Raw genomic sequence first — 21,039 nt, 5'->3', positions numbered from 1 at the left:
AGAGCCAATCTGCTTCTTTCTGTAGCTATGTGGGACATTCTAATCTTTACTTCCCTGGACGAACTGTAGCCTTAAACGACCCTTGAAGACTAGCCGATTAGACATTAAGACTTATGAGCTGAAACTTTTCATTGAGAGGACGGCAATTGAACACACCCACTGCAGATCTTACTCCCTGCCCCTTGCAAACACCTGCACTTTTTTTCTGAGTGGCCCTTAAGCCTCATACCCATAGTATGAAACATGACAGATGGGTGAAAGGGACTGTTGCTCCATTACAGGGAGTTACAGTTAGGTTGTGGACCAATGTCCTAAGAGTTGGTATAGCTGTGCACACTTGGTCGAGTTAAAATGATCAGACATTCGAGTAGGAAGCTGTGGCATGTGTCAACTGTGTATGATAGACGTCATTGTATTCGTAGGCTGCAAAAGAACAGGAAAAGGTTAATTTCATGCTGAAAGGTAAAGAAAAGAAACACTACATTTTGGCTGTGGAGTCTTCTTCAGTTGTCTTTTCTTCACCTTTGCCTTTCCAGGGTTGAGGAATTGAACCTTTACCTGTTCCCAGTTTAAAATATGCTTACTGACTTGTTTCTTACTAATGGGTTAATATTTTTGATTAATCACCTAAATGTAGGTAATGAAGCTTAAGTCACTGAAACTACTGATAAGGTTAGGGATAGAAATAATGCATGTTTAAGAGTGCAAATCTTTTCCATCTCATCTCGTCAGTTCCTACTCAAAAACAGGATGAGAGCTCCTACATTCTGTAGGCCTATCACCGGCTCCCATAATATCAGAAAGAGTCAGAGTTATTTATCTTATGTGACAGTATATAATGGGAGGTGCCGTGGCGAGCACTGGTAGAAAGTCTACGCTCCGGGTGAGGAGACGGGAAGGACCGGTGTGAGGCTAGCAGGGACCAAAAAAAATACTAAATGAGTGAAAATAAAAAGGCAAAAAGGCAAAAAGAAAGGGTACCACTCTGCTGTGTTACCTCCAGCCTGGGCTTACCCTACTTAACGGGGTCCAGCTTGGAAAAAAAAGAGCCGCTAGCACAGTGGTGACCTGACTGGATTTACCCTATTTAGCGGAGTCCAGTCTGGTGAGCAGGGCGCGTAAGGGAATAACATAACAAGGCGTGTGTGTGCGCCTGCCTCGGTGAAAGTGCAGGATGGGACAGGCAAAAAGAAAAATCTAAAGAAAAAGAAAACCTTACGCGGTTGCAATCCCGTCTGGGAATGTCGGTGAAAACTCCCCCCCCCCTTCTAGTGGTGGCCCTGCTCATCCCGTCGGAGGGTGTCCAGTGTGCCTTTATAGAACCCGCCCAGCTGGGGCTTATCAGATGGAAGCCGGGACAGCTGGGTATACAGAGGCGAAGTGTCGCCCTTCTACCAGGGCTCCGCCTCCACACTGTGCACGCCTCCGCGTAATGCCGCACGGGACTAGCATAGTAAAGAATGGTTGAAAATAATACTGCATTTCTCAAGGGCTTCATTTTATTAAAAATGTTATCTTTATTATAGTCTTTAAAAATGAAATACGTTTTTAAAACAACATTTTCAAAGATCTAAAGAGGTAGATGATTTATAAAATACTAAAGTGCAAAATCTGTTTCTCCTTTCCGTGCTTGTGTGACCAATGGGACAAGAGGAGTGCAATTTATTTTTTTGCTTATATTATGCTAGGGCATGTTGCTAATGCCACCGAATAATTCAGATGGGAAAACCATCATAAAGAATGACTCCGGAGCTTCTCTAGTGTACAATCTAGATATTTTCAGGGACTATACACACAAACTTCCGAACTCTACCAAAGTGCAACACCTTTTGCAAAGAAAGGTATTCCTAGATTTGCTCCTTTTCAATATTTATATTTAAGATCATAAGTGCTAACAAATCACGACTTGTTCCTTTTGATTTCTAAATTCAAAGCTGGTAAATAAAAAGCTCACTTGAGTGATTATAAATTCATAATTTGCTTTCCATCTGCTGAGCACAAATAGTACTGTTACACATTGTTTAAGACTTCCTGCAATGTACAATATAATGTTTGTATTCCTATTTCATTGGTTAAATATGGAGGACACTGTATGCTTAAAACATCAGTATATAATAATTTCCATTCTGAATAAATTAAGTGTGGTGGATCCAAAAGGGCGCAAAGTGTTTCTCCCATAGTTTGACTAAAAAAGTGATACGAAGCTCTGATAGTTCTATGTTAAACTACTATAGAAATAAATAAGTGTAAGTTATTATATTATACAGTATACACATCCTTGTTATTATCCGGTAACAAAATGATATTAAAAAACAAAACTATGAAAGTTTAGTGATTTGTCTAGGAAACAATTTCTGCAAATCAATAAAATAAATATTGAAAAGGAGCAAGTCTAAATAGCTCACAATTAACATTGTTTTTATACCTCTGTTTATACATACAGTAATACTTGATCCCAGCTTATTACATTTACTTAGTCTGTTAATATCTTTGTTACGCAACCTGAAAATATAAGTGTCTTTTATAAATTCTGATTAAGCATAACCTTAATAAATGTATGGAGGTACCATTAAATAAATATTTAGCACTAAATAAATACATTTTAAATTAATACATTTTTACATTACAAAGTAGATATAATTTTTTTCTGGAGAAGTAAAACAATCCTATGTTATGCAAACTTTTGACCTTAATACACTCAGTGGACTGCAATGCCAATGATATGGTGAATTGCTTGATTAAAGCCAGAACATTCCAGAATAAGGCTGAATAGGGCTTCGTGGCCTATTTGAACTAAATTTCTCAGCCTTTACAAATGAAAAGACATGACTACTTTTTATGTACAGTACAAGGCACATTATAAAAGACATTTTATAACAGCCAAATACAATATGGTTTTAATGTTAACCATTTTGTACATTAATGTTTCAGTTATACTAATCTTCTTTATTGTCAAAATAATGACAAGACATTATGAATGTATAATCTAAAGTACATCATATTTTCTATCATAAATCTAAATTAGGTGAACCGACACAACACAGGTAATGGCTAAGTATTGCTCTTTTTACAGTATTCAAAAATAGTTTCCATTAAAAAAAAATAATGCACTTGGAAAAAAGTCCAAAATGAATTAATTTAATAAAACTCTATCAAATATTCTGGATATACCTGGTTGCTATCAAAGATCACAAAAATCTTCGGATTAGTGATGTCATCCACACAGCTGTCATATAGGTTCACAAAGCTTTTGTCCTTTGATGGTGGCCTACAATAGGTGGAATTTCCTACAGTGTAATCCCCAACAAGCACACGAGCGATAAACATTGACTTAAAGGGAGGTTCACTTTGAAATACAGGTGGCGTAACGCCATGCTTTTGTAAAGATGTTAAATGATTCCCAGCACTACGGCAGAATTTGCTTGAGTACCCAGCATCTCTTGCGAAATATGTTCCTGAAACAAAATAAAAAAAAAATATGAGTACGTTTTTTGGACAAAAATACATTGTGAAAAAATGTACTAAAGCAAATTTTCTTAATGGAATAGTTTTATGACACTTGTGAGGAAGCATGTTCATATTTTATTTTGAATACATTTTCACTGAAATTTTGACAGCTGTCTTACAAAGAGCAAATTGATATAAATTATATACAGCATACAGGTATACAGTAACACCATATATATATATATTATGATTTTCTTTAACAGATTAGCACACCTTCATATACAGATTCAATGTCCTTTATGATTCACAAAACTATAACAACATTTTGAGATATAGGCTGGAGCTGGCAGACATCTTAAAAAATTCTAATTTGCTTACAAGCAGAATGACAGCTATTTGCATTTTATATTCTCTTCATTCATTGTCTACCCACAGAAAATATTATAGTATAGAATGTCTTTCAATTTCACCTTTTTATACCCAAAATTAGTTAGACGTTTATAATGCACACATCAGCACTTTCCACTTTTAACTGGAGACATGTACCCAGAACACTGAACCTATTGATAATCACCACATGAATATTCTTCCTCCAGTAATAAGGAGAGCTAAATAACATAGCTAGGTACCTACAATAATATAAACGTCTGAAAGCTGGCAGGCAATCCAAGTTCAAGGCACTTAGGTGCCTGTCTATGTGATTCTATGTATCTTTCTCTCCCACTTTAACTTTTTGAACTACAGCACGTTTCCTTTTTTAAACGTCATTACTCAGTGTTTCCAATTAAAAGAAACATAGAAACACGAATAAGATAAAAAACAAATGCCCTCATTTAAACTAGAAAGCTAGCTGAGAAGCTACCCAGTAGTACTTTTCACCAAAAACATAGAATGTAAAATCAAGAACAATGACTGCTGACCCAGCAATCTCACAACTAAAAATGTGAAATGTCAGGGATTCAGAAAAACGTAAACTCTTCACCCACTTCCTCTCCAACTGAGAAAAAGATTAAAGAATTTGACTATCCTGAGTTAGCTGAACAACCTGTTCTGCTGACACAGTTCAAATATGGAGCAGCGGCTGGCGCTTATTAAAACGGGGAATGTGGCCGTGAGTTCATTTCTCTTTCATTTATTCAGCAATCATTTTCAAACCAGATTTTGTTTAAGGTCAGAAAAAGGAAAAATGGTACTGCTTATTCTCACTCAATTTCACCAGAGATTCAAGAATGCAAGACTGTTGACACAGAAGTCTGCTGATATCATAACATTTCTTCAGAAAAACACTAAATAAAAAACACTACATGTACCTATAGGGTCTCCAGCTTTGGCACAGTGTGACCAGGTAGTGGAGGAGAAAACAGAATCTATGTTATTGTATGTTATATCACATTTACAAAAGTCTGAATGACATCCTTTCGTACATTATGTACTATGAGATAAAGTACTGTAGGTGACACAGGAAAATGACCAAGGGTATTTCATCTAGTATTGATGACATTCTTCCTGAATTCTTTCAAAATTATTAGCCCTAATTAAGTCCTCTTCTGCTTGAAATAATCCCACCATTGAGGAGGATCTGTTTCAAAGTATTGTTAATACTGTCAATATATAGTGTATGCCTGTTGCTGAAAAAAGATTACACAAAAATTACACATTTTTCCAGAATTCTCTGCCAAAATTCCTTTAAAGAATATCCTTGCTTCCTCTGTGTTAGAGTATAGGGATAGAATACATATTGGAATTTCTAAATATACAGTACATGGAAAGAGATGTGACCAGATAGTACAGTATATTCCTCCATTTACAACATACAAATCTTAAAGAGATCTTAAGGATCTGCGGGGGGCCAAAATCTCTTAATACCTTAAATTTGAGTGCTATTCCTTAGTTATGCAAGCTGGTTTGTTTGGTTTAATTCTGACATTCTTGCGTCTTGACACAGACCTCAATTTAGACTTAAGTTTATACACGTATTCAATTTATGTAAAGCGCTTTGAGTGGAGTGTCCAGAAAAGCGCTATATAAGTGTAAGCAATTATTATTATTATTATTATTATTATTATAAGTAAAAAATAATGGAATTATAGAGCCCTTAACCAACCAACCTCATTATCAGTGTTAATACAGAGCTACAAATTTCTGCTTAATACTGTTACAGCTTTAGGTAACTAAGAAGTGTCTCTAAGAGTTTAGATAAAGTGAAAGGCACCTGGCAGTGTAAACACTTCCAGCTTCAAATCAAAGAACTGGAATTCCCAATTGGAAAGTTTACCTTGGTGTATCTAGTTAAGTTGTGGGTAAAAGACTGACAATGATCAGCCCAGAAAGGGACCATATAAGAACACATTTTAACAACAGAAGAAAAGAGCAAGAGAGGGCAAGAGGAGTGGAGAGAAAAGAAGAAAGAAGAGAGGCAGAAGAGAGAAAGAAGGTCAGACCTCAAAAAAGGAGTCATGAGGAGTTGGAACTTGAAACTTGCGCCAAGTGAGAGCACTTCATCCAAACAAAAACTGATTGGAGCCAAACATGTAAACTACTGTAGTTAACATTTTTGCTTTACTGGATAAAATATACGACAGTTACAGACATCTTTGCTGCTTGTGGGGGCAATTTTAGAATGGGGACATAGGAACCCATTTACTTTGTGGCATCCGGATTTGCAGGACGAGAGATTTTTTGCATTTATTAGGAAGGCAGTTTATATAGTATTGTGACATCTGTGGGTATTATTTAAGAGTTCAATACTTAGAAGCCATCTGAGGTTTTCTGGGTGAGTAGGATGTTAGGCATCTGAAACGTCTAGTCTGTAAATACTGTATACAGTACATACAGTAGAGTAACTTGTGTGCTGTGTGTTTTGTTGTGTGTAGCGTAGTGTTTGTCTTGTCATTGTTAGTAAACACTTGTTTAACCAAGTGTGCCTGGATTATTACTCTTTTCACCAAAACTGTGCCAGAGAATAAAGAAATCACCTGCATCTAATTATACCAAACACTCAGGAATACTTTGTTGGCTTTAGTACGTTTGCCCATTTATGATTGTGTGTGCCCTGCACTGCCCTGGACTAGCGCTTCAACCAGGTTGTATGTTGCCTTGCATCCCATGCATTCTGGGATAGGCTCTGGGCCACTGTGATCCTGAACTGGATATTAAAGGCGTAATTGAAAGCGATGTGATGTGAAATTTTTATTTGGACTGCAAAATATATTCTATTATTTAACCTCCAACATGCTCAACTGTCAGATCCATTAATCAAGACTCTAGTCTCTAGATTAAAGTCAGCACTAACTGGAAGTGTGACAGGTCTTTAAGCCTGCAGGCATCTGGCAAGTTACTGCTGTATTGAAACCTGAGAGCCCTAGAAAAGTAATACCAACCCCATCCCAGCAGAGTATATTTCCAGAATTTAATCTATAAATTAAGTACCTCTGCTTAGGAAATGATAATCGGAGTTGGGCAGTGAGATAACCTGGGTCTGAACCAAACCTACTGCTCTGGCAGCAAGTGCCTTTACTGGCAGAGTCACTTGGGAGCCCTTTGCATATTATGTACAGTACTCTTTTAATAAAAGTAATACATTCCCCAAAAAGAAAACCAAAAAGTTGTATTTTACATAATTGAATATAAACATATATAATGGAGGAGTAACCATATAAAAAAAGATGTGTGAATGTTTTATGTAATGCAAAGTAATTACTTGTAAAATGATAGTAGTTTTAAAGAAATTATTTAAATGTGTACACCTATAAAATATGTTACATTTGCAAGTGTCAACCCCTTTCTGGATCTACTATATGCTGTATGTGAAACCTTGAAAGGTAAAAATGTATTTTTGGTTAAAGCCCACCATTCTACTTCTGTGAGCTTACTGTAAATTGTCTCATGGCTTAACAAATACTGTATCTATCTACAACATGATATATTACGTGTCTATTGTGAATATGATGAATTATGTTTCTGATGTGTGGACTGCATTGTGGGGCGGAGGTTAGCATCACTACCCTGCTACTCTGGGGCCCAGGGTTCAGTTCTGTACCCAATGTTCTATCTGCGTGGGGTTCATACAGTATGTTCTCTGGGTCTGACTGGGTCTCCTCCAGGTGCTCCGGTTACCTTCAACAGAACTGGTAGGCTAACTGGCTTCTGGGAAAATTGGCTCTGGTGTGTACAGTATGTGTGTATCTGTGTGTGAGCCCTGTGATGGACTGACATTCCATCCAGGGTGTATCCTGCCTCGTGCCCACTGCTTGCCAGGATTGGCTTTGGCTTACCTAAATTGGAACAATCAGTTAGAAAATGGACAGATGGATGTTTCTAATGCAATATATTTCCTTCCCCTAAAAGTGGAATTGTCAATAAACCACACACATCAAAACTTTCATGCACGTTTTCAGAGCATTGTAAGATAATATCAGCATGAACTTCAAACCTACAACCAATTGCATAACATAACCTATTTACATGCTGAAGTGAAATAATCTCTACGGAACTATACCAGAAATGTTTTGTTTTCTCACGTGCATAAGAAAATGATGCAAGTAATAGAAAAATAAGTCTGTAAGCTGTATTAAGCTGAAAAGGGCCTTTCCTGTGCATGAACACTGTGTGATTATACAAATCTTTCTTCCCTAAAACAACAGACAAAACCTGGAGAAAGAAGACTGTGCTCCAGCAGAAATAGTTGTACATCACAAGAATGGACCTCATAAACCAAGTTAACCAAGTTGGGCAAGATGATGCTGTTGATAACGTGATTATGTGTAGGCAATATTACTATTTTTAACTGAATTATTTAATTAATTAATAAAATTGAATGATGTAATATAGTACTGTATAATATATTTCCTAAACCAATGTATACTCCTAATTCTCCTAAGTAAAGATCCCAGCAACTGCAACCTACCTTTTCCATAGACATCACCATGGCTACCACTTAATCTCCAGTCAAAGTTGTGCGTACATATTGCTTGTATAACATTATAGCTGGTGCCATGAAACAGCATTCTTTCCTCAATGTCTTGAACTCGTTTTATCTTCCTCAGCTGGGCCTTTTTTCTTCAAAAAGAAAAAAATAACTTAAGTAGCCTTTCTTTAATTAAGACTGAGATCATCACATTTGGTTCTCAACACAAAACTAAAATGATTTGAGAGCAGTTATTAACTGGTAACTGAATTTTTCTCTAAAATGAAAAATTAACAATTATTCTAGCTATATCATATGATTTAACTGAAGAAGTATTTTCTTGATGCCTTCATTTCTATTTAAGTGATGTGGAGACATGGAACATGCCTTTGTCTCTTCTAGGACTGATTACTGCAAATACTCTTGTAAGTACTGCCTCTTCTAGGATTCACATAATACTCTACACAAATTACCGAATGTTCAAAACCCAGTAGACAGGAATTGTGATTAGCTCTTTTTTCTTACAGTATGCCCATTTGTCTTCTACTCTGTAGTGTTTGCAGTGGCTTCTAATAATTAATAGATGGTGATCTTCAGACCTTCAAGGCCTGGTCTGTGTTTTGTTTTCTCCTATTTTTAGTCTCCACTCCACTGATGCAGATGTTTTACTTTATGTGTTGTTAATAACAGACTAAAAACTTTGGGTAACAGGGCTTTCGGTGCCTAAGCCTCTAGTTTGTGGAATGTCTGTCCAAAATGGACATGGGAATCTAACTGCTTTGATGCAGGAGATTTTAAACCTCACAGTATATTTAATCCAACAAAATAACGTTTTCTTCTAAATAATTAGAATAATTAGGTTTATATTTAATTTAATATTTTTTTCTGTTTTATAATAATACATTTTTTGTAGCTCTCAGGTACACAGCTTTGATACATACTGTACAGCATTTAAGACGAAAGGTGTTTTATAGAGTTATTATTGTTATACTGTAACTTGCCTAGTAACATCTACAAGAAAGAAAACTGGCCAACATACAGCAGCAAATACTGTAGCTAGTATCTTTCAAATCCAAACAGTAGTAGCATTTATAATCACATACTGTATACTGTAATTACAGAAAATGCATATGGATACTAATAGGAGTTACCTGCAAAAAAATTCCCATAGGTCTATGTTTTGAATTCTCTTAATTGCCCTAATGTGTGCTGCCATTGTCCTCTCAAAGAGTCTGGCTACCTCTTTGTATTCATAGGTGTCTCCAAGTAAACTTATCATCTGTAAAACAATACATAAGGAATGAAAGTATTATTTTAGATAACATCGTTCTCCACAGAATTCATTTCACAATGACATATCATTCAGATGTCAATAACAAAGTTTTTTTTTTATTTAATCAGTTCATATCTGCAAATAATTGAATCACAATGATCACATATACAGTATGTACTGTACATGTTATACAGTATAAAGTTCTCTTTAAAAAACAACCAATGAAGAATTTCTTATATAAACAAATTCAAGATATACAATATATTGTAAGTCTATCAACCTCAACCCTGTATTTGAAAATTGCAGTGTTACATTGTGAAAAAACTTTAAGCTTAAGGGTTAAGCTTTAAAAACTATTAGATTGAAATGGGAAAGAAAAATTGTAATTGTAAGTCATTTACTAACCAAAGTCCTTAGAACAATTACCCATGCAAGATGCCAAACTGTTCTGTGTGTCATCCTGTTCTTAATGTGTATACAATAGTTTACAAGAGTATTCTGCCCATTGATGTCCCATATTGTTGAATTACAAATTAAATATACTGTACACATTTAAAGTGAATATTTTTTTATCAAAACTTTTAAGTGTCAGCTGAGCAATTCTCTTCTACCACTACCACTGGAAGGAGGTGAATACTTTTGCAGGCACTGTACAGTATATACTGTAGTATGTGTCCCTGGATTTTGAAAGCCTTATATGTAGAAACATTGTCTTCACTAACAAAATTGTGCCTCACAATTATAAGATTCCAGGAAATGGATAAAATAACACCTTCATGCGTACTGTATGTTGTGATATGTAAAAAAGCATTCATGAAATTTCAACTTACCTATCCAGTCTATGCATTTCACGCTTCAAGTGTAATACAAATATATTTCACACACAAGACTCAAAATAACCTGTTCTCTTACCTGATAGGGTTGGTCTGTATCAATCATTTCCCAATGAGAAGGAACTGGCAGAGAAAGATTATCACAGATAAACCTATATAGTTAAATGAAAAATACAAGTGTATGTGATTTAGACAAAACTAAATTGATGAAGTGAAACTAAATAAAAGCCTAAACAAAACAAAAATAACATTAAACAACACTAGACAAAAAAGAAAAACAGGCAGCCAAGAATTTCACCATCTTTCATTTACTGTATAACAACCTACATGCTCTGCTGTTGGGAAACAACAACAAAGTATGCAAAACAAATGCATTAATGATGCCGCCTAAAACTACCTCTCATGTACACTGCAGTACTGCACATGAGGACTTGCAGAAGTGTGGTGAATTCCCTATAGTAGTCAGAAGGTGCATAATAATTAATAGATGGTGAAGCATATAGCCACAAAATTAGGCTATGATCAAAGATAACTAGACATAGCAATTAAGATAAAGTCCTTAAATTTCTATATTTAATTATTTTTCTAATATTAAGTAGTAAAGTAGTAAAGTAGTAGTAGTACTTAAGACTGGACAATTTACATCCTATTTTCATACGTTTAGGTTAAAGTATTTGTACTCATACCCCTCACCTACTGTGGCAGGAGCCTGTACTTTAGGACTGAGTACTGTTCTGCCAGAGCTGGCTGAGGAAATCATTACTTTTTCTCATATCAAGGACCCCCCTGGCTTTGGCAAGTCATCTAGTGCTCTGCCTACATTCAGCACTAAAGCAGTAATGTGTACTGTATGTTTTCCATGACCCCTATGGCACTTGCCAAGTCACTGTTTGTTGCAGCATGTTGGCTAGATTTACAAAAGGTTTTTCTAAATTAAAGGGTTAAAAACATGAACAAAAAAAATCTAAATGATACATTCAGAAAGACAGAAAACACTCCTAAAGTGTTCTTGTGGTACATGTGGCAGCTACAGTATGATGGAAATTCTTCAAATCAAACCCACCTGGCAGAGAGTTTATACAGAATATTATCATAGATTTATGTTGCTTAAATTTGCTTGTTGACTGCCATCTTGTAGCCTAAACTCAGATTAGATCACAGAATCAAAGCCTACAGTAGCTAGCCCTGGTCAATACTGGGACAGGACACTTCAACTTGTCATGATTCACCTTTTGAAGGTCATGCCAAATCCCCTGTAAGAGTTAGTTCCATACCTGAAAGCAGTCACAGAATAAAGAGCACGCTTGATTGGCCGCTGTTTTCCAGTTTTTGTGTTTGTCTGTTTCATTACTTGGTGGGGACACAGGGACCAAAAAGTAAGAAACAAATGTGAATGACAAATTAGAGATCAAAAGGCTGCCCTACTGAAAAAATCAAATATTAATGTTTACATTTTAATTTGCAGTTTCCCAATTTCACTCTTGATACAGTATATTGTTAGACATGTGACATAGAGAATATACTGTAAATAACATTTCTTAAGTACTTGAATATACTGTAATCAAACGTACCACTGCTTTCTTGCCCTTGTACTTCCTTTTATTTAGGCATGGTTTTTGTGCATACAAATGATTAATCTGGATCTCAATCAAAGTGGGCAATCTCCCAATATGGGAACTGATTAAGCAGAATCTAGTAATATTTTGCTTTTTAAGGAGAGCTACAGTATTTGATCTCAAAAAGGAGCTGTAACAAGAATCCATGCTGTCCAACAATCCAATTCAAACTGTTTGCAAAAAATAATCAGTACTCCATTAAAAAAATACAATTGATTAATACATAGTATATTAGACAATATTTACAAAAAGGTTATAAAATAGCATTTCACCTAAACAAGGGTGCCAGAACTTTAACTGGGACTATTAGAGCTCTACTTTCACTATCTTGAGTTTGGGATGGAAGTGTAAGGCTTATGAACATTTTTTGAATTACTGCATACTGTAACCTAAAAGGCAAGGTATTGACTGTAATTAGGTCCTGTTTAACTGGGTAATTAAAAGGTGTTATAGTGGCATGGGTGTTGCACTATTTCTACAGCATGCATTTAGCAGATCCAACCAGAAATCTTGAAAATCAAGGAGATGACCCTATCGGGCCCTTTGAACCTATCAGGATCTATGCTATTTCCCAAGGTGAAGTACTAACAGAGTAACCTCACTTTTTTCCTTGGTGAGGAGAGCCTGTTTTCATGACATTCCATTTGCTCAACTCTCTTCTGGATAAGTTCTCTCTTTCCCCATTAATTGTGGTCTTGTCTTTTCTTAGATTTCAGCTTTTACCTCGTGTTCATCAGTTGGATATTGTTTTGCGGTATGATACTCCACGGACCATGGACTGTGGATTTTATCAGCAAACCTTACTCCCGGAGGGGTCCTTTTAAGTACCGTGTTTGATGAGTGGCGCATGTTGGTTGGGGTATTATTGATCCTTGCATTTTTTCTGGATAACGCAATTCCCATGGGAATTTATGGAGAACCTCATGAAAATCTTGAAGGTACAGTATAAGTTCAGGCTACTCCTGAAGGTCAGGAAAGCCATTCAAACCTTCTCCGATGTTTTTCTTTAATTCACTGATTTCTTTTTTAATGGAAAGAAAAAACAATCTTCTTGAAATACTAGATTCATCTGAAGTACCTCATTAGTGATCAAATTAAAACTATTAAAATGAACAAATAAGTAATGATTATTTAGTACCTGAAAAATCCAAAAGATATGTATATTTGGCTGTAGAGAATTCCAAAACACCTTGCTGGTTGCTTCTGTAGTGCTTTTCAATATCCTCGCTTGTCATGTTGCACGTTGAGCTTGAGTCAACCTTTTAAAAAAGAAAACATCAGTCAACACTGTGTTGTTCTTCGAAATTAATAGAACATCTTACAATTCAATACCAGATACTGTACCTCAAACATATGCCAAACACCACAATCAGCCAGATAAAACCAGCACCATTGAGAATCTGAAGTGTCCATATCCTCAAGGTCAGGGACGTCATCTTCGGGTCCTCTTGTGACAAACATGGTCTGGAAATCAATCAAAGATATCAAGACATGCAGGATACCACTTAGGAAGTGAAAAAGACAGCACTAATAAAATTTAGAAAAGCCTCAGATTTAAGTATCAGGTGGATGAAAAGTTAAAGAAACTCCACTGGCGCGTGTTAGCTAATAAAACACCACATAATCATGCCTGTATTAAGAATTATTGATTAGTCCATCAACAAGCTACTGTACCTACAGTGTAGGCATGTTTTTAAAGCCGATACCAAGAAACAGCATGGAACTGTCTTCCTTTGTGTGAAACCTACAGTATGTTTTTGTCTTAATCAAAATACAATTAATTTATATTTCCTGTTAACTTTGCCCAGGGCTAGCCATAGCTCCGCAATAATAAATCCTATAGGATCACCAATGCCTGCCCAGTATGTTTGAGGCACCTAATCCAAGAATTGTATTTAGTTTTGCAAAGGCCTCCATGAAGCTCTCACATTCTCTGCATGACAGCAAGCTACAGCTGTGAGCCTCACTAGCATAGAGGCACAATTTTATTTCTGTGTAAAGTACTGTATGCACTGTACTGTATATGCGTATGTAGTGTACAGTGCATGTAAGTGGTTTGGAACATACTGTATACATTGTTGAGATTCTCAATAATACACAGAACGTGAATTAAAACGCTCTTTCCTCTAACTTGCTGCAATTGCAAACTTCGATTACGCGACTGTGAATGCTTCTTCTTTACTACAAGCTCTTACACTAAAATGTGTATAAGTACACGTTCGCTTCTTTTAAAGCTGTCCTAATCAACACTTGCAAATGACAATACTTTAAAAATTTAATATAAAATCTTAATACACATAAACACTTACAAACTTTAGCTAGCGTTAGGTCGATATTGTTGTGTCGGTGACCTTCTACTGACGTGTCTTCATAAATTTAAGAATATAAATTCTCTAAATTGTAGAAAGTCTTATACCATCCTAGTTCCTATTTCTGTTTCTCGCTTGCTTCCGCACACATGACGTTTTCATTGTGACAAGCCAATTGGAAGAAAGAACTCCAATTTCGTCACAAACATATGCTGCACAGGAAAGCGAGAAAACAATCTTTGTTTTTCATACATCATTGGTTAAATCCATTGGGGAAAAGATTCTCAGATTCAAAACTGTTTAATAAACAGATTAAGAGTTTCAAAATATCATGTTCCGCTTTAAAATCCCATGTCTGGTATAATAAAAGCATGAGTGGGGTGTTACCTTTTATTTTAATAATTCTTGTGAATAGAGACAACGGTTTTTCTTCATTCGAAAATACATTTTGGTTGATAGATTTTAATTTTTGATTTTATTTTTACAGTAACTTGACCGTACTGTGCATTCATTTACAAAAAAGAAAGGATGGATCCTGTACATGTTGTTTAACAAAATACAGCAGTAAGATGTCAGATACATTAAGATGTCAAGTAAGAGTTGTGCTGGTAGAAGTAAAGGAGTCAATTACTGTATAAGGTTAGCTCTTTATGGTTATCGATTGTTGTGATACAGATACTTTTAAGTAAGATTACCAAGTCTGAGTAGGTGTGAGAAAACTAATATTTTTTTAAAAGTGGATGAAAAAAAATCACATAATTCCAGTCAAAAAGCCCAACAGGGTTAAACTACTGTATGTTGGGTTCTGATGGCTGTACACCTCAAGAGAAGTAAAAAAGGATATAAAAGAAGTCAATAACCTGCAAAACCTATTTAAGCCATATTCTAGAGCAAAACAATGTGGCATTTAAAGGTATAGCAAAAACAGCAATGTCCAGAATTGCATTTTCATATACTGTATGTCAAAGTTTCCCCTTTCAATTTCCATGCTTTAAAGAGTACTTTTAAAGGGTTTAAAAACACAGCTACATTCTGAATTCTATCATTAATGAGTGACAATCATCAGGTGTTGCAGCACTGAAATGTAAACTGTAATGGTGCTACAACATGCAAAGTTGTAGGTTTTGAGTCAAACTTCTGTTTTGCTTTAGCTGCTTCGTAGAAAACTTACTGTACCTTGTATTTTGACTTAAAATAATTAGTCCTCTTTTTCTTTACTTGATTTCAACTTAAACTTCAGTAACTCTTAAATGATTAGGTGATGTCACAGATTGAACATCTCAGTAGTGTGTATTCTACATTTCTCAGTTGAATGCCGTTTCTGAGCTGCTTTGAGAGAATGAGATACAGTAGGTAAGAAAGGCTTTTTCCTTTCCCCATTAAAACATGAATTTCATTTAACCTTTTCCAAAGAAAATGTATGTACATATTCTGCATTTAGCGTTGTGGTATCCATGTTTTGAGCAGTACTGTTGTTGCTGAGAAATGACTGAATGAGATGACAAATGAGAACTTACTGATGTTACAGTACATATACTGTAGCTCCTGAATTGAAGAACCCATCTGCAATGATGTCATCTGTAGAACCCTTATGGAATATGTATCATCAGTCACTAGCTACATCAGGAAATGTGCTGATGATGTTACACTCACAAAAGAAATAAGAACTTTTCCTAACCAGAAAACATGGATGAACAGTGAGGTTCGCACCCTAATCAAAGCAAGGGATGCAGCATTCAAATAAGGCAATACATCAGGACTAAAGCCAGCCAAGATCAATCTAAAGAATGGTATTAAACTTGCAAAAAACACACTCAAACAGGAATTAGAGGAACACTTCACCACTAATGACCCATGTCATTGGCAAGGTATACATGCCCTCACAGACTACAAAAGGAAGAACGTCTGTGCATCTGCCCATGATACCTCCCTGCCTAACGAGCTCAACACATTTTATGCTTGGTTTGAAGCCAGCAACACATAACCAGTCAACAGAGCTGCACCCTCCACAGCTGACCAGGTGCTCTCGTTGTCTGCAGATGAGGTGAGGAGATCTCTGCTAAAAGTGAACACATTCAAGGCTGCGGGACCCGACGGCATACCCAGTCGTGTCCTCAGAGCCTGTGCCAATTAACTGGCAGGTGTATTCACAGGCATTTTCAAAATGTCTCTGGCCCAAGCTGTAGTCCCCACCTGCTTCAAGACAACCACAATCATCCCAATACTGAAGAAAACCACAGTGACATGCCTTAATGACTACCGCCCAGTGGAACTAACCCCTGTTATCATGAAGTGCTTCAAGAGGCTGGTCATGGGGCACATTAAGGACGCCATTCCAGACACACTGGACCCGTACCAATTCGCCTACTGGCCCAACAGATCCACAGATGACGTAATCTCCATTGCCATACACACTGCCCTATCCAATCTGGATAAAAAGAACACATACGCAAGACTACTATTCATCAACTTCAGCTCAGCTTTTAACACCATCCTTCCAGAGAAACTAGTCAAGAAACTCAGTGCACTGGGTCTTGACACCACCCTCTACAACTGGATTCTGGACTTTCTGACATCAGACCTCAGGCTGTCAGGCTTTGGAAACTACATCTCCAGCACACTAAGCACTGGGGTCCCCCAGGGTTGTGTGCTTAGTCCAGTGCTTTACTCCTTCTACATCCACGACTGTAAGGCCAAATATAACACCAACTCCATCATTTTGCTGATGACACCACAATTGAAGGTCTGATCACAGACAATGATGAGAGGGCCTACAGGGAGGAGGTCAATCTCCTTACAACGTGGTGTGAAGACAACAACCTCACCCTCAATGTCAGCAAAACCAAGGAGCTGATCATTGATTTCAGAAAACTGCAAAACGGTCAGGCTCCTATCCAGATCAATGGGACTGAAGTGGAAAGGGTCAGTAACTTCAAATCCCTGGGCATCCATATCACCGAGGACCTCACATGATCTTTCAATGACACTTGACTGATTAGGATAAGATAAGATCACTTTGTTGGCCATATACAATTTTTTGTATGTGGAAATTGTCTTTTCACATGATTCACTGATTAAGAAAGTGCAACAGCGCCTGTACCTCCTAAGCTAGGAGGCTGATATGTCCCCAGATCCTCACTAACTTTTACATAAGCACTATAGAAAGCACACTGACAGGTTACATCACAGTGTGGTATGGCAACTGCAGTATTACTGACCACAAAGCCCTACAGCGGGGGCTGAAAACTGCCCAGTCCATCACTCGGGTTGCTCTCCCATCCATCCAGGACATTTATGACAGACGCTGCTTGAGGAAAGCTCTAAGCATCATCAAAGACCCCACACACCCCAGCTACAGACTGTTTGACCCTCTAGCATCTGGAAAACAGTACCGGAGCATTTGAGCTAGGATTACGAGACTCAGAGACAGTTTTTACCCCCGCACTATCAAACTACTAAACTCTCAGCCTCTCTCACCTGCAATCTGAACCCTCACGGTGCCTTCTCTCTTTATCAAAACTCAAACACACATTGAAATCTACCTCTACCTCACAAGTAAAGAAGTTCACTCCCCATAATTTTCTATCCTTTATTTCATTCTGTTGATATATGATTTTGCACAACTGATGTTGTTTTGCACATTGCCTGTTGTCTCTTTCTTTTCTTATACAATTGTTTTTTTGTACTACTTACCATCTGAGAGCTAGCTAAATAGCATTTCGTTATACCATATACAGTACCTGTGTATGACTATAATGACAATAAACTTAAACTTGAAATCTTTTTGCAAACAGGTTATTAACTCAGTGGCGCTGAAAGTAATCTGAATATGTTGTTAAACAGATTTATGTATCCATTTATGAAACATATGAAACAGCATATACTGCAGAAGTGAGGTCAGTGCACTGGCTTAGAGGTGTAATGAGAAATAATCTGAAGCTTAACACTGGTAAGACCAAAGTGTTGGTGGTTGATTTTCATAGGCGCAGAGGTGATCTATCACCTCTTGTCATTAATGACCAGCCTGTAGAGGTGGACACCTTTGGGTTTCCTTGCACGACCATCTGCCACTCGCTGAAGTGAGAAGTTAACACCAGCCTCATCATGAAGAAAGCCCATCAGAGGATGTGATTCCTATGGCCGTTGAGATAGTTTGGAGTTAATCAGGCAGCAATGACCCACTTCTATCGAACTGTGATTGAGGGCATGGTTACCTTCTCAATAATAGTATGGTGGGACAATACAACTGCTCAACAGAGGAAACAACTGGAAAGAGTCGTACACACAACATCCAAGTTCATCAGAGGTAATCTTCCCTCTGTAGCCTCTACTGTATTTTTGACAGCTGTATCAAATGGAAACCTAAGAAGGTGTTCACAGACCCCTTCTATCCTGCCAGCTCCTTTTTTAAACTTCTCCCTTCAGGGAAGAGGATTCAAAGTATCAGATGTAGTACTGTTCGGTTCCAAAATAGAACCTACTGTATCCAGAGGCTGTTGGGCACCTCATTATGTAGCTCTTGGATGTCTGTAAGTATTATATAGGAGTGAATACAAATATAACTGGAATGGATCCTGTGGTTTTAATTTTAAACTTTGAGTCTAAGATTGCTTGAATAATGAGTACTGTACAGTACAGTACAGTATGTGTAAATGAAATATGTGTTGTTTTTGTTGTTTTATCAGGGCTGTACTTGGGCAAATTCTATTTAACTTTACTGACATGACAGTAAAGTATTGAATCTTGAATCTTGAATCCTGAATCTAGAAGCTGAGCAAAGTGAAACATAAGATGTAAGAGAAAAGAGTATATTTTGATATCAGCTCAGAGTACAATCCAATGCAGGAAATGGTGGATGGTGTACCAGGGCGCTGTGGTACTGTTACACCCCTGTTGCTGGATATGGTTCTAAAGACAGACGGGCTTCACACATATACAATATATTTAAACTTTGGCTCCACAATGCAACATACAAAATTATAGTGCAATTCAGTCCTTATGTGGGTTCTGAAGAAATGGGACACTGTACAACTCGGGTCTATAGTGGAGCAGTGCTGTCATGGTTATGTGGTACTTATATAAATCTAGCAGTGGCATGCACATACAATACATTTGTTTAAATTCCAGCCAAGGAGGAGGGCTGGGAATTTACAGTTTACCCATCACCTGCTCCTGGCTTGAAGAATGATTTTTCTATATCAATGTCTTATTTAGTCTGCTTCCATGAAGATGGTCCCCATGTCACCTTGGCTTGTGCTTGTGTAGTTTAGCTCTAGGGTCAAATGTAAAGAGCCCTTATAGCACCAAAAGAAACCTGTCTGTTTCATACAGCTGTCAATTTTCCTGCCCCGGGCCCACTGTTGTTAAAGCAAATCAATTACTTCAAGAAAAAGTCAATTTGGGTTGCAGTGTAGTTGAATTTGTGTCTTTTAATAGTAGAGAGTAGAATGCCATCTAGTGGTGTAACAGGCACATGATAGGAGTTCTTGAAATGCTTCTATTTGTAGCTCTGCCAAACTCTAGCACTAGTGGAATTGTACAGTAGTTATTCACTACTAAAGAATGTAAAACTAAATAATGAAATACACAACGTTACGGTGTGGAGCCTTCTTGAGGTTTGTTACCTCTGTTGTCAATCTCTCTTCCATACATACTGTATATACTGTACATCTATACAGGACATTTATGACAGACGGTGCTTGAGGAAAGCTCTAAGCATTATCAAAGACCCCACACACCCCAGCTACAGACTGTATGACCCTCTACCATCTGGAAAACGGTACTAGAGCATTCGGGCCCGGACTACCAGACTCAGAGACAGTTTTTAGCCCCGCACTTATCAAACTATTAAACTCCCAGCCTCTCTCACTCTCACCTCACCTCTCACCTATGATCTGAACCTCACAGTGCCTCACAGAACCTCTCTCTTACCAAAAACCCAAACACACATTGAAAATCTACCTCTACCATACATGTCAAAAGCTCACTCCCCATCATTTCTATCCCTTTATTTCATTCTGTTGATGCATGTTTTTGCACATAACCTGTTACCTTTTTGCTGTTTTGCACATTGCCTGTTGTTGTTTTTTTTGCACACTGCCTGTTGTCTCTGTCTTTCTTTTGTTATACAATTGTATTGTTGTTGTTGTTTTTTTCTTTGTACTACTTATATCTGAGAGCTAGCTAAATAGCATTTCGTTATACCATATACCTGTATATGAGTATAATGACAATAAACTAGAACTTGAACTTGAACTTATACATTAAAGCAAGCTATACTAAACTTATCTCACAGCTCTGATCAGTCTGGTGTTTTATTGTTCATTCACAGCTATTCATTGTTAGATGCTAGTCTTTCTACTGTATGCAGAATGTTCTCCCAGTTTTAGGGTACATGATGTATTTTTTGTTCTATTCTGTAATAGTTGAATTGCACTATGTGCATATCATGTGTACACTGCCTCTGTTCTGGTGTACACCGTCCTATTTCTAAGTGTTAGTACTATTAGTATAGTATTAGAAAAATTGCACTATAGTATGTGTATCCTGTCTACAATGTCTATGTCAGTGTCTTGTCTGTATTTCGCTTTTTGGAAAGAGACAAAGAGACTTTCGCTTGTTGGAAAGAGACAGCTCTATACTGGGTTTTCTGGTT

The 21,039-nt window shown here is 37.0% G+C and overlaps 1 protein-coding gene across 1 annotated transcript; it reads right to left on the bottom strand.

Annotated features, from left to right (window-relative positions):
• Positions 1 to 1,493: 1,493 nt before the first annotated feature.
• Positions 1,494 to 14,523, bottom strand: LOC102693095 (protein mono-ADP-ribosyltransferase PARP11-like). The gene is made up of 8 exons (XM_006633750.3): positions 14,385 to 14,523; positions 13,420 to 13,539; positions 13,214 to 13,334; positions 11,734 to 11,809; positions 10,539 to 10,611; positions 9,505 to 9,632; positions 8,354 to 8,505; positions 1,494 to 3,455 (listed from the first exon to the last, which is right to left on the bottom strand). The coding sequence occupies exons 2-8, from the start codon at positions 13,534 to 13,536 to the stop codon at positions 3,139 to 3,141; spliced, it is 984 nt and encodes a 327-aa protein (XP_006633813.2). The 5' UTR covers positions 13,537 to 13,539; positions 14,385 to 14,523; the 3' UTR covers positions 1,494 to 3,138.
• Between the last annotated feature and the right edge of the window lie 6,516 nt (positions 14,524 to 21,039).

The sequence above is a fragment of the Lepisosteus oculatus genome, chromosome 7 (genome assembly GCF_040954835.1).
Source record: "Lepisosteus oculatus isolate fLepOcu1 chromosome 7, fLepOcu1.hap2, whole genome shotgun sequence".
Lineage (NCBI taxonomy): Eukaryota > Metazoa > Chordata > Actinopteri > Semionotiformes > Lepisosteidae > Lepisosteus > Lepisosteus oculatus.
This window is presented reverse-complemented; position numbering and strand designations above follow the sequence as displayed.